Genomic DNA, 14,701 nt, shown 5'->3' on the forward strand with positions numbered 1-14,701 from the left:
GCAAAAGGATGTACTAAAAGGGTGATATGAAATAAGTTGAGAAACACTATCATAGTGGTAAACTAAAGTCAGAAAATTAAGGCAGTCTCTTGTATATAAAAACACAAGTGGATCAATTACTTCCTTCTTAAATAAGTAAATACGCTGTCCATAAGTAACGTTGAGATAAATACTGGTTGGCCCAGTGGCTAACATCCGTGCTTTCTGTACATTTGGTCCCGAGTTCTATTCCCAGGACTGGCCTCTAATACAAATCCGAGTAATGACCTTCCAAATATTAGCTGATCTGTAGTTCAGCGGCTATGAATATTTAATTTGTTTCCGAAATATTATTATCTTCTCACTTTTATTAATCATTAGCCTAAAGGGTATAAACATGAAGCAAAAATTTTAATTTTTAATTTTTTGTATTGAAATCATAATAATATAACATTTTTTAAAAAAAGGAAATAAGTATATGAAAGGAAGCAATGAAATGAAGTTTTTAATTCAACGTCACACAGTTATGCCCTGTGGGCTAAATGGGACAGATTTATTAATGAAAGTGACTAATTACGAAGGAATTGGAGGAATGAGGAAATGGGCAGAAATGGGAGAAACTAGAGAAAAAACACAAACATGATATTGTTTTCCCATAAACCTAGATACCCTCGAATTGAACCAGGGACCTCCTGCACGAACGTGGCCATTGAACTAACATGGCCACAAGAACCACAAGATGAAGAAAATGATGAAGAAACAATAGTTATTTGGAATAGAAATGATATCTACTTTTGCATATACAGGTACAATAGTCTCTAAAACTTGTCTTTTAATATATGTAATACAGTGGTGCCCACCCCCCTTATGTCCATGACGCAGCCCCCCCCCCCAATTGTCTACCCGTAGGTGTTCTTCCATGAAAAACATCTTCTTTTCGATTGATTTTTGGAGGCCCAGGTTCGATTCCCGGCGGGAGCTCATGTGGTTCGGATTCCACGTTAATCAGTAGGTCCACGTCTCATATAGCCTCGCTGCTGAACGGGACGTAAAACTCAAAATCAACTCAACTCAACTCGATTGATTTTTACACTCCCTCAAACATATTTATACAGATTTTTAATCCCCCAAATATTTCAATGACGCACTTTGCGTCATAGCCCCCCTTGTGGGCACCCCTGTGTAATATAATATAATTACATAACCATAGGAGCTACTAGGACACACAACACACTACTTCCCCTTTTCTCTGTATATACGGGACGGACTTAAACTAATATTATACTAATGAACAAATGGATATCAAAGCATAGGCACATGAACGTTAAACAATACATTATGGCAAGAATGAAACGAAGCTCAGCAGCATCCGTCAGGAGTTACAGGAGCCGAAGCAGAAGCGATGATACCCGAAGTAGAGATCGTGACAGGCGGAGAAAACGAAGGGTAAGTAGGCTTTTTCTTTTTTTTTTTTTCTAGAAAATAGTTCTATTTTACATCCTTTCCCTTTGACGTCATGAAAAAAAGGGGTTGAACATGCGATAAGCATGTATTCGTTGTACGGGGGTAAGTTTAAAGATGGTAGCAGATGACAATTGGAAGATAGGAGCATCCGGGATTGAGCCTGGGAAAAATGTCGTCTTTGGTATCACACGTTCAAATATCATCTTTTTTTTCTGTCTTTCTTGTGGTTTCAATTTCCTCCTGAAGAATATCTCTCTTTTTCTTCTTCTCTTTTCAACTTTACTCTTCTGTTTATATATACGTAACATTGAACCATATTTTCAGGAGTGAGAGAAGTAATAGTAAAAAATGTGGTGATAATTTTCTTCTGTCTTTTGCCGAAAAAATATTCTTCCTTTTTTAAAATAATAATAAGAAGAAGAAAGAGGAAATGAAAAAAGAGTACTAAATTATTGAAAGCGAAGAAGTAAAATTTGGAAAATGTAACTTTGTATTTTATATTTTCCATTTTTTTTTTTTTTTTTTTTTTTTTTTTTATCAATAGACACACGATTACATAAGGAATGGAAATCTGTAGATATTCTAGGATCAGATTAGTCGTTTCTTTTTGTCTACTGATACTTTTGTATGTTAGAACAGTGAAACCTGTCTATTTTGACCACTCTCATTTCCATTATAAAGTGGCTAACTTACAGAAAATGGTTGAATTTTGAATCAAAATTTATTAAAGACTATAACGTAAGAAATTCTAATGTAACAACTAATTGTTAATTAAGCTGTATTTTATAAATAATATATAGTTAAAAAAATATACAATATAAAAGACCTATATAATAATTTAAATACAGTATTATTATTATTCTGACTTTTTTTAAAAATTATTAAACTGAACCAAATATCCAGTAGTAAATGCGTATTTCAATTCTAGACTGAATTTTAAAAAATGGCGAACTGGGGATTAGAAGATCTCAAAAGAAACAATAGAGCATTTGTAAAACTACGCTTTCGTTATTAACGCGAGAAAAAAGTGATAAATAAGTTAAGCAAATCTAGCTGAAAAATTATGGGACTTGGCCAAGGTCGTTCAACTAATTTCTTCACGCACTATTATAGTATTTAACTAAAAAAAAAAAAAAAAATACGTTACAGAATTATGTAACACTTGCGCTGTAACACTGTAATTTTAATTTAGAAATAGGTATACGAAACAGTTTCAGCTAATAATGAGACACTATAATATTTCTTATAGATAATGTACAAAAGTAGTTTCATCTCTATTCTGTTCGTTTCAAATGAATGTTGTCCAACGTAACCTTTTACTTTAGGCTATTACGAACATGGTTTTCCAAAAGTTATGCAACCACACATAACATATTATACTTGAAAATAGTTTACTGATTTGGATTCAGTTCCTCTCTTTAGATACAAATGTAGCCTGTAGAGAAATATCGAAAAAAAAAGGTATATAACACGTGAGACAATGTACAATAGTTTACCATAGGCTAGGCAAATTGGTTCTCAATCTCTTTTAACTGACGTTCACCTACGACATCGTGACACATTTGTTTGGTATATAAAAATTATGTAAGTTTCATTATATAATCAGTGGAATACGCAAAGTGTCATCAAGCAGGTGTCAAGCATTCAATCTCATTTCCTTTCAGGACATGGATAATTAGTCTTAGGCTATTTGAGAAAGCGTTACCCCTGTAGCGAACGCGGACAAAGTAGCTATTCAGTAATTTTACTTTCACCAGATGTGTAAATCATACTGTGAGCCAGTCAGGGTTTGCAGGTCTTTTTGCCAGGTCCAGGTGTGTAATAGCAGCAGAGTTCCAATACTCTGCACAAACCATCTTCCAAACAGCTGTTTCTTGCTACAATCCCTTTGTCTGGCAACACGTCTTTCCTTTTTTTCCTTCCTTTTGAAATTTTTTAAACAGTAGGCGGTCTATTGTTCCGACCCGCACCAATACGCTCGAGCTGACGTTTTCTCAGCGATTTTATTGCTTTCGCGTTTATGATTAGCCATCTACATTTAAATACATGGTCAGCGTATTCCAAGAGTACGCCTGAGCAATAAATACGCTTTGCGATCGCCTCAAATAGCCGGGTACTTAGTGTCGTGCCGTGGAAAATCAACGCCCTGGGCTAGAGTATACGACGGCGCCCCCGTACATATCTATGAATGAGGTCGACAGACCAGCCGCGAAGAGGCATCATGGTCGACGCGAAACGTTTTTGAACACTTTTTATTACTTTTTTCTCTTCCATTTTGTGTATATCTTTTCTTTTTCCTCCCAAATCTTGCGCCTCCTTTACTTCGACGCCCGGGGCCGTCGCCCCGCTCGCGGTCTCCCACGGCACGGTACTATACCTTAATATAGTAAATCTTAATGTAGTAAATGTTTGTTTTCCCATAGTAGAGCTCCGGTTAGCTTACGCGCCTTTGGCGTGGGAGACCCGGGTTCGATTCGCTGCGAAAGCTCATGTGGTTCGGATTCCACGTTAATCAGTAGGTCCCGTCTTATATAACCTCGCTGCTGAAAGAGATGTTAAACTCAAAATTTACTCAACTTTTCATATAATATCGTGTTGAAGGGGGTTAAAATCCCGAAACCCTCCTTGTGGTGTACGTCGCTGATAATAGTGTAAAACTATAGGTTTCTAAAAAGTAGTGATTCTATATAGTATTGAACATTGTTATTGTCGTTGGAGACGCTATTACAGTTTGTTCTAAATTGATTATGACTAATTGGCTCATTAAATTCTCAAATTTCACGACACACTTTATGGGACTACGCTACACATCAGTGTGCCGCGACACAAGGGTTGAGAACCACTGAGTTAGGCAGTAGAAACGAAGAAAAAAAATCCCCAAGAAAGGCATGCCCATTAGGATAGGACGAAAAAATTCAATTTTTGTATTCAAGTTGTAAAGGCGTGAAAAGGTGTGAATTGAGAGGCTGAAAAGAATAAAAAGAAGAAATAAAATCAGTTTCGGTCTGAGGAATTATTCTGTTGTGCGCTGCGAATTTTACGTCAGTCCAGCGTCATTCAAAAGTGACGGATGGTCATAATCTTTTGGCCATATATATATATATATATATACGATAAACAACATGCACTAAATTTTAATTTCAGTTGAAGCTCTGAACAATATATCATCAAGCTTTGGCTACATCATGTAATTGTCTTTAATGTTGCGGTCAAAAGTTTTTCTATGAATACCATTCACGTTTGTCGTACGTATATTCTTGTTAGGGACGAGATTATGCGGTACTAGAGTCGCCTGTTAACGAGATTGCGAAAACAGTTTCTCTCCTTTTATGGGGAGTTTTTAATATTTATAATGGCTACATGGGGTTGTTGATTTAATTCCTTCTGTGCCAGATGAAAAGAAAATAATGAAAAGTAACTATGAGTTACCAGTATAATATAGTGCTTCATAAATCACAATATAGAAGGCTAAAATATTTCTAGTTATGTTTTATGAATTTAGTGGAAAATGTGTGCACGGAGGTCTCTTAATTGCTGCTAGCTTCAGGCATGTAAATAAGGGGAGAGAGATTAATTTTTTGTCATTATAAATTGCGCTGGATTAAAATGTTTGTGCCGGAATATAGCTTAGATATACACGAAAGGAAGAAAATGTTAATGTTTCATAAATATTGTGCAAAGACTAAAATTCAAAATTCTGTAAGATTAATTTTATGTTCTTTGTTTTTCTTCAGAAACTCCGTACTCAGAAATCATGCGTATTACTCAACTAAAAGTCATCAATCAAATTATAGGCTTTTAAGGTTAGAGTCTGAAGAAACAATCAACTAGTCACTTAGATTTTATTCGTTTATTTATTTATTTTTAAGGGGCTACGGAAGCTTAAAACTAAAAGCACCCAGTGTAAGATATTTTTGGTCGTTATTGGACTTGTGAACTTGGTAAAGTATAACTGAACTTAAATAACTCCAATTCTGACTTTAAAAAAAAAAAAACAGGGGCTCATCGCTGCAGAAACAAAAGAGTACTTTTGGATCGTATTCCATGCGAAACAATCCACTTGGAATTATACTGTCTCCTTCCTCGGGGTTACCAACTGGCCCATGGATAACGTAAGAGCGTGTTTTAAATCAGAGAAACACAATGAAGAGAAGAGGGGGATTGAGTGAAGAGATTGAAATAAGTAAGTTTTGGCAGTATGCGAGTAGTATGCTTGAAAACTTATCGATTACAGTATCAATATCCGTGTTTGGCTGCCACCACTGTCTAAATTAACCTGCCAGCTCCTTTCCCTCTCCGTGCGGTTTATTCAAAAGCAGAGTAGTAAACTGTCACGTGACAGAGTATTCTGTTGGAAATGATGGCTCTGTTTTCGAAGCTTATCTAAAGGTCTTTCCTGCTAGTTATACATCCCCCACACGTGAAAACTCTCATACGAGTTTTAGAAGTTTTGATTTAACCCTCGTATTTATAATTTTCAGTGACGGCTATACAGAAATTATGGAATTTCGGGTTAATTAATCTTGCCGATTCGCATTTGTCATTTTTTGTTCATTTTTTTTAAATCTTTATATTCGAATACTCTGTTTTTTTTTCTCCTGATATCATGACAACTGCCAAATTCTCCATCCATAGATCATCCAGTGTAAGATTTTATATCTTTCAAATTTTAACTTTATTGAATATCATCGTTTGCTTGTATTCAATTCAATGTTCCTTTTGGCATCAAGTTTATGTGAGACAGATCGGCAGTTTAAGATGGAATTCGTAATATCGTGATGCGTTCAAATTTGAATGCTCTCTCACTGGGAATCAAATTTGAAACACCGTGTACCAAAGGTGCGCATACTTGCCACAAGACCAGCGGTGAGGGCTCGGAGTACTTTTGTACCGAGTAGTATTGTCCATTTTCCAACAATCTACCTTTTTAATTTTCTCACTAACTTCATTATTATGTATTTGTACAACTTCACATAAGTATTAGTTAGTACAGTGGGTTAGTTGTAGAGCGCCTACTAACTCCCAATGCGAAAGATTACTGTGACATTTTGATAGACAGCATCGTGTCAATGGATTTTTCTCGATGTTGTCTCCTTTCCTTCCACATTATCATTCAAACAGTTCTTTCATAAGAATTCACTCATGTGGTTCGGATCTCATGTGAAGCCGTAGGTCCACGTCTCATATAGCCTCGGTGCTGAAAGGAAAGCTAAACTAAAAATCAAATCTTTCCTCTTCTTTCTACATGTTTGGACATACATGATGTGGGTATAATTGTCACTCACATTGCTGTACAAGTACGCATGTATGAAACGAGTGTCCGACGTCTGTAATATGAGTAGTAGAGTATGTAAGTTTCTACTCTAGAATTTAAGTTACGAAAATCCTACTTAATAAATTGTTGTCGGTTACTAAATTGCTTCTGTATTACTCAATATATAAATAAAGTTTCAAAGTAAATTAACCATGAAGCATAAATGAGCAATTTATGTTTAAAAGACTTCTCAAAGGAAGCAATATTATTTCACCCGTATATGATTGATATTACCATAGAAGTTTCGACAGACATTCAACGCCCCTTTAGCAGCCAAGATCATATTACTAATACGCCCACTGTTACACTTCAGTGTTGCATGTTATTAACTGCAGCAAGGAAAATATCACTGACAGATCCCTCGAGCTTCTTGTGTGATCTCTCGCAAAGGAAACACTTTGATCTTTCAGTCAAATGATCATGATTAAATGTTGCTACGGAATGTAGATTTAGTATGATGATTTTTTTTTCTTAAACGAGAATAATGAGCAGTCCTTATACGATAAAACATTTGAAATAAAATTACATTTATAGGAAACAACAGGGGCGTCGACTACGGGGGTGCTCAAGTACCTCCCAGAATGTTTGTGATGTGCTCGGCACCCATACAAAAATGAAAAGGAAGTCAGAAATTTTAAAAAAAGAACAAGAAGAAAAGAAAAATAAAGAAACGTGTAATTGGAAACGTATGTTTTATATTTCCGCATAAATATTCCAACTATACGTACTTTCCGAACGAAAGAAATAACTGTATATAGGCGGAAAGAATCTCACATACAGATGGACGTATATAACATTTAGCTGACGTATGTAACGTACATATACGTATTTAATATAGGGAAGACTGTTAGATGTCAGATATCCTGCACCGGCATGATGTAACATCTAAGCGGGAAATAGGCAGTACGTAAGTAGTTTATGGATAACGTATGCTCCGTACAGATTTCCGCAGTGAATTTATAGATCCCATATATTTGTACAATATACCACTGTTCTCTTAACAGATTTTTCTCAGTGTAGACTTTACCAGGGATGAAAACACGTAAAATTCCATTTTCTGAAACAATCACAAATCTCGGGATAATAATATATCAATTTCTTGAGTGGACGCCTCACATCAGTGGCGTATTTTATGGGCAACCGAGGCTACCGGCGGTAGCCCTGCAACATTCATAAAGAAAGTTAATATAACACTATAAATTAATTAAAATAATACGTTTATAGTTTATTATCTTCTTTTCATGGCACTAGATTCTCTATATTTTCGCAAACGTGAATACGTACTAAGGTAGCTGTTAACGCTCCTCAGCAACCTCTCTCGCTTTCGTAAACACTAATGATTTGACAACTCCTGAGAAACCATAGTCATCTGCTAGCCGAGAGAAACGTGTAACTGCTTGCGCGCCCCGTAGGTTCCCCGTAACAGAATACTAGCGAGGCACGGGATGGCAGCCAAGCAGGTCATCTCTCTGTGGATCGGTTTCCGTAGGCGGAGTGAGTAAATTGAAGTTAAGAAAAATGACATAGCAGCCATTTTGGGGCTATCTCAGAATTTCGGGGCATCATTTCGTAGCGCTTTGCGTCAATGCAATGCAAACTTTGTATTTTACTTTGCGATTCTTGTTATTGTAGTTATAATTACTTATTGTGTTATTAGCATTGAGTTGAATCCGCTGATTTTGCGCCAACCATTACGAAATGAGGCCCGCAGCCAGTATTGTAGATTGGAGAATGTGTTAACTTCTACAACTCCGGTTAGCATTATGAGTAATATCTAGTGGGAAAATGAAATGCTAAGAAAATTATCAATTTTTATTTTTGTTACAAAGTATATTGATTATAGAACGTTTTCTTGTAAGGCTAAAATCAATACATTAATAGATCATTGATTACGATCACAAGACCAAATAGCAAAATCACTATACATATTTCCTGATGCAAATTGGTGAACGAAAAATATTGTATGGAATAACCGGGTATGTTCGGTAATCGTTTGCGTTACACAACGCAAAATTTGCGATTTAGGCAGCGGTAATGGACATAACAATTATAATAACTGTCTGCATTTTTGCGTTACGTAGCTATACTCAGAATTTTTGTGAAGACTGGTACGGAATGACAACCAACGTTAGTAACAGAGGCGACTCCTGAGGGAAGTGACATTGGCTTAAAAAAAAAAATTTACGAATGCAATCCAGGAGAAGTTAACTGCGCAAATGTATGATGGGATTTCATTTACGGTGGAAAACATTTATGGTCTCAAAGAAAACGTTCAAACAAAACACACCATCCACTTTTTATTTATCGTTATGCATATGTTGATTATTATTATTATTATTATTATTATTATTATTATTATTATTATTATTAATAATAATAATAATAATAATAATAATAATAATAATAATAATAATAATAATAATAATAATAATATAAGGTCAGTGGTAGCCCATGCCTTCAAACCAGTATACGCCACTGCCTCACATCAATGCTGTACGTAAGAAAGCGTTCTGGTCTTTGCATTCACTCACTAAACTAAAGAAAATCCCACCCATTGACACAAAATTATTCCTTGTAAAATCACTAATATTTCCTCACTTCGAATATTGTGATGTAGCTCTGACAATCTTAAATGAAGAATTAGTGTACAGGTTACAACGCATCCAAAATGCCTGCATACGTTTTGCTTATGATCTAAAATGATGTAATCATTTAACTCCACACCCTCTGAAACTTGCCGAGAGACGTCATCTGTATCGACTCAGGACTGTATTGACTCACTTCTCTTTAAGACTGCACTTTCAACAACCCTCCTACTTATTTCAACGATTGCAAGCATTAAATGCTCATCACGATCACGATACAAGATCAGGTGTAAATAAACTCATTTCTCTTCCCCTATACTCGTCGAAATATTACTCGAAATCGTCCTTTGCATCCACTATCCGTGCATGGAATGATCTTCCACCCAGCATACGACAATTACAGTCAGTCAATCTATTTAAAAAGTATGTTGAGCAGACCATCCGTTAATCTCTCGAGACTTAACTGTTATCAGACAAAAATGCTAATTTTTATTCTTCTTACTTTTTATTTGTTTCTTCTGAATATATTATGGGTTTATTAGTTATATATATATATATATATATATATATATATATATATATATATATATATATATATATATATATATATATGTGTGTGTGTGTGTGTGTGTGTGTGTGTGTGTGTATGGTTGGAGTGTAATCTTTGTCACTTCAATGTGTGCTCTTTCAATTATTATTCTATAAACTTGTTATTATCGTGTATTAATTCTGATGTTTGCATGGTCAAGTGGGATACAAGACATGATTAGCCTTAACTTCGCCATGTAACATAAGACTAAATAAATAAATAAAATTCTGGAATTGTGGTGCTTAGGATTTTCTAAATGACAAATTGAACGAGTGTTACTGCGTTCTGTTTTTAGCTAAAAATTTTCAGTCTTCTATCACAAATATTCGGAGATGAGAATGGTATGGCGAGAACTTAGAGTGGATTTAGAGCTTTAGAATCCATGGTTACGCCGCTATCCTCTCATTCAAGAATATATTAAATAGATTGTTCACTGTTTTCTTTAAAAAAAAAAAAAAAAAAAAAAAAGGAAGAAAGAAAGGACAATTTTCAAAATTTTCCGAGGGGGGAACTCTGGACCCTCGCTAAACCTGAATAATATTCCCTACCCCGAAACGCCCCGGACGTGCACCATGAGAGCACCCCGAGCTATTTTTAAAAACTGGAGCCCTTGGATAGGAGGATTGGATTTAGTCTACTTGCGTAGGTCGTTCAACTGAAATGGACTTCAAAACGATTTGCTTTCTATAATTTCGATTTTAACATCAAAGGTATAGATAACGTCAAGGCAGGGACCCTCACAAGATTTTTTCAAGGGAAGGGGGCATAAGCGCGATTCCAAAGAGGCAAAAGATCGATACACAAACGAAGTCGCGAATATGAACACATACTTTGATGCACACGTGCGCATAATACATCATATAAAACAACTACTGTATGTACTACATAATACATGTACGGTACTATGTATTACTCATAGCATTATTGTCTCATTTAGCCTAGCCGGCATATTCGTGGGACGTAAAACTCTAAGATTTCATTTCATTTTCATTTCTCATAGCATTATTAAAGATTCGGCTTACTGTTTTACCTGTCGTTTCTTCTGTACCGAGAGTGATCGCCATTCATCATTAGTAGTAGGTCAGGGATACGAAAATTGTAAGAAGGTTTTTCTGCCGATTCGGGGATCAGAAAGCTTAAAAATACAGGTTCTCACAAGAAAAATTGTGCTGGTTGGGAAGGATACCGGTGGATGAAGCAAACGATTTCACAAACAACAATATCGACTTTGTGAAGTGAAACATGTGCTGCTTAAGTACTGGAAAATCGAAAATACATTCAGCAAATAATAGAAATACTCAGGTTCACTGTGGTACAGGGCATTGCACAGGAAGGTCATGATGTGTCAGAAGAAAGTGAAAATCGGGGGATTTTTTTTTTTAAAAAGAACTTTTAGAATTTGTTTCATAAACTAACCCCATTATGGAGAAAAGACTGAAGAGTACCCAAAGCGTGAAATATATACATCTATTCAAAACTAGAATTTAGATGTTCTTGCAAATGCCTCTCGAGGTGTTATAGCAATAACAGGTACATAAAGAAATTTATTTCGCTTTGATGGTTGATGAGACTAAAAATATCACTATAACCGAACAATTATCAGTTGTTGTTCGTGTTTACTTCGATGGTAATATTTATGAAAGGTTTATAGGTACTCGGGCAGCTTTTTTTTTTTTTTTTTTTTGTTAAACCCAAATTCACTACTTTCATACATAAAAGAATCTTAATGTAAATGTGGCATAAATATACAAAATTGTTGACTTGACTTGATTTTGAGTTTAACGTCCCGTTCAGCAGCGAGGCTATATGAGACGTGGGCCTACTGATTAACGTGGAATCCGAACTACAAGAGCTCCCGCCGGGAATCGAACGCGGGCCTCCCACGCCAAAGGCGCGTACGCTAACCGCTTAGCCACAGAGGAACTCAATATACAAAATTGTATTGCACTGACTTACAATGTGGGGTCAGTCAATGGTGTACAGTCTCTATTTAAGAAAGAAGTCCCACAAGCGATATATACTCACTTCGCAAATCATCGACTTAACCTTATTATATTGACTTGACTTGATTTTAAGTTTAACGTCCCGTTTAGCAGTGAGGCTATATGAGACGTGGAACTTAGCCACGAAGGAGCTCTTTAACCTTATTATAGTTGACATACGTAAACATATCAAAGTGCGGAAAACATTTTTTTTTTTTTTGTTTCTTTTTGCAGAAGCTTTACATTTTAGTGTCTTGATCTGCAATCCATTCCATTTTTATTGGCGTTCAACGCGAGATGGGACAAACTTTGGCAAAGACTTTGTTAAAGACTTTAAATCAGACAAGATGCATTTGTTTATTATCGATATGTGTTTATTGTTGTCTTTTTTATGTGTAGTAAACATTCGTCTGCTTCAATAGGTATGAGATCCATCGCACGCTAGTGCTATTAGAAGCTATCCAAAATAAGCTATGTTTATACTCTTTATAAATTGGATGGTTTCTAGTCCAAACATCTATTCTTATCAATGGTGTTTCTGAATTCGTACACTGGTGCTCACTAGCTTGTAATTCAACTCAAAGTAATCATTCATACTTCACAATACTAGGTGAACACCTAACCCTTTTAGGTTCTAGCATCTATTTTTAGGTACTAAAGTAGTGTCTTCATTATTCGATTTAAAAAGGTACCAATAAGGCTTTTTACTTCTTTTCTCTGTTTTTTTTCAAGCATAGACAGTGGTCGAGGTGAGACGGTATGCGGTGGGATGCCATACCTCTCTGGTTTCTCAGTGATTAAGGCATACCGCCTCTGGTTTTACAGTGATCAAGACATATCGTCACTGGAGAGTAGATGCTAAATACCTTTAATCAATCCGTTTTGACGAATACCTTTGGACGTAAAAAAAATTTTGTTTTTTATGTAGAAATAATTTCTAAGTTGACAACCCAGACATTTTTATCATCATTTTCCTACCTTTTGTCTTCAAAGAGTTTATATTTTGATGTGCCATATTGAATTTTCTTTCTTTTATATATATATATATATATATATATATATATATATATATATATATATATATATATATATATATATATATATATATATATATATATGTGTGTGTGTGTGTGTGTGTGTGTCGTCTTGCCTTAATACATATAAATGCCGTGCTTTCAGCATGAGTGGGTTTAGGGTTGTCTGCTGTGAATGTGGACTTTCCGGAGGTTTGGATTACCCCTTAGTTGAGTGAGGGATCCGGGAGTTTTCCCACGGGAAATTGTTAATATAAAACTCGGTTTTTCAGCATTTTCGCGTATAATTCTCTATAATACAACATAAGGGGCTATTTTTATATGTTTTTCAGAAAGTTGATTGTGGGGGATCAAAGTCTTTCCATGTCCCCCCACCCCGTAATTACAGAGAAGTTCTCCAATGGTTTCAACCATTATGTAAACAAAAATGCAATCTTGTGGGCAACATATCAACACTGTATTTCAACATTTAGATAGCCGGTATGTCAAGTCAAAATCGTAATAAAACATACCACCTCTGCTTTTTTCCACTTCAAACACTGAGCATAGAGACATTGTAGAACACATTACGTATGGTTTCACGCCTTTCTGAATCGGTACATAGGGTTGATGAAGTCAATTTAAAAAAAAATCATTATGCCTATTTTTATTATTTTTTTGGCGAGCTTACTTTTGCACCTTAAAGATTTAAATTTTTGCATAAACATTCAGTCCACCAAGTAGTATTTACCAGATTTTTTCACATCCCTGCGTTAACACAGGGGGTCCAGAGGGGCAAAAAGTTTAAAAAAGGGATATTTTAAACAAAAATCCCTTTTTCGCTATTTTCACGCTTCGTATATATGATGAAGACATGTGAATGGTACCGTTCGAAAGAATGTTCTATTCTGAAGAGAATGAGGTACGAACCATGATCCTAGGATAAATAGAGATGTCTCAGGATATTTTTACCTCAGATCCTGTTTTATACGGGAATCTGGGGTATAATATTTTTGGCGAGCTTACTTTTTCACCTATAAGATTGAAATTTTGCACGAACATTCAGTCCACTGAGTAGTATTTATCAGATTTTTTTTTTTAGATTTCTGTGTTAACATAGGGGTCTAGAGTGGCAAAAATGTGAAAAATAGAGGATATTTTAACCAAAAAATCCCTTCTTTCGAGATTTTTACGCCTTAGATACATGATGAGACATGCAAATGATACCGTTTGAAAGGTTGTTCTATGCTGAAGAGAATAAGGTACAAAACATAACCCTAGGATAATTAGGGATGTCTCAGGATTTTTTTTTTTTTTTTTTACCTGAGATTAGTCTTTTGTGGTAATCTGGGGATTGTGGGGATCATTTGTAAATATTTTCCCGACCTTACTATTCAAGATAGAAGCTTGAAAATTTGTACACATATTTAGTAAATCTCAGTATTTTTCAGTTGATTTTCAGTTCTCTGCGTTAACACAAGGGAGTCCAGAGAGGCTCAAAATTTGAAAAAAAAAAAAACAGAGAAAAATCCCGATTTCTCCCAAAAGTTTCCCGCCTCAGGGACATAATAAGGAAATATAAATGGTATCGTTTGAAAGGCTGCACTATTATGAAAAAACTAAGTATAAATCATGATCCTATGATAAATAGGGATGATGATATAGCTGCTTGACTGAAAGTTTACAATTTACCTTTAAAAAAAGGCCAAGACCTAAAAGGGTTAAAGTTCAAATCCTCTGCATGGCCTGAGTTAAACCGAGAAGCGAGAACCCAT

At 35.4% G+C, this 14,701-nt stretch overlaps 1 protein-coding gene across 4 annotated transcripts in view; it reads left to right on the forward strand.

Moving 5' to 3' along the window:
- Positions 1-1,234: 1,234 nt before the first annotated feature.
- Positions 1,235-14,701, forward strand: part of pyd (zonula occludens-like protein polychaetoid) — a 640,754-nt gene continuing 627,287 nt past the window's right edge. The window contains exon 1 of one of the 4 annotated variants that reach the window (XM_081735924.1): positions 1,235-1,425. In XM_081735924.1, the coding sequence (XP_081592050.1) occupies positions 1,267-1,425 (159 nt within the window). In that variant the 5' untranslated portion in view covers positions 1,235-1,266. The remainder of the gene's footprint in view (positions 1,426-14,701) is intronic. The other 3 variants (XM_081735916.1, XM_081735923.1, XM_081735917.1) reach the window with 3 other exon arrangements.

The sequence above is a fragment of the Thermobia domestica genome, chromosome 13 (genome assembly GCF_964235325.1).
Source record: "Thermobia domestica chromosome 13, izTheDome1.hap1.1, whole genome shotgun sequence".
Classification (NCBI taxonomy): domain Eukaryota; kingdom Metazoa; phylum Arthropoda; class Insecta; order Zygentoma; family Lepismatidae; genus Thermobia; species Thermobia domestica.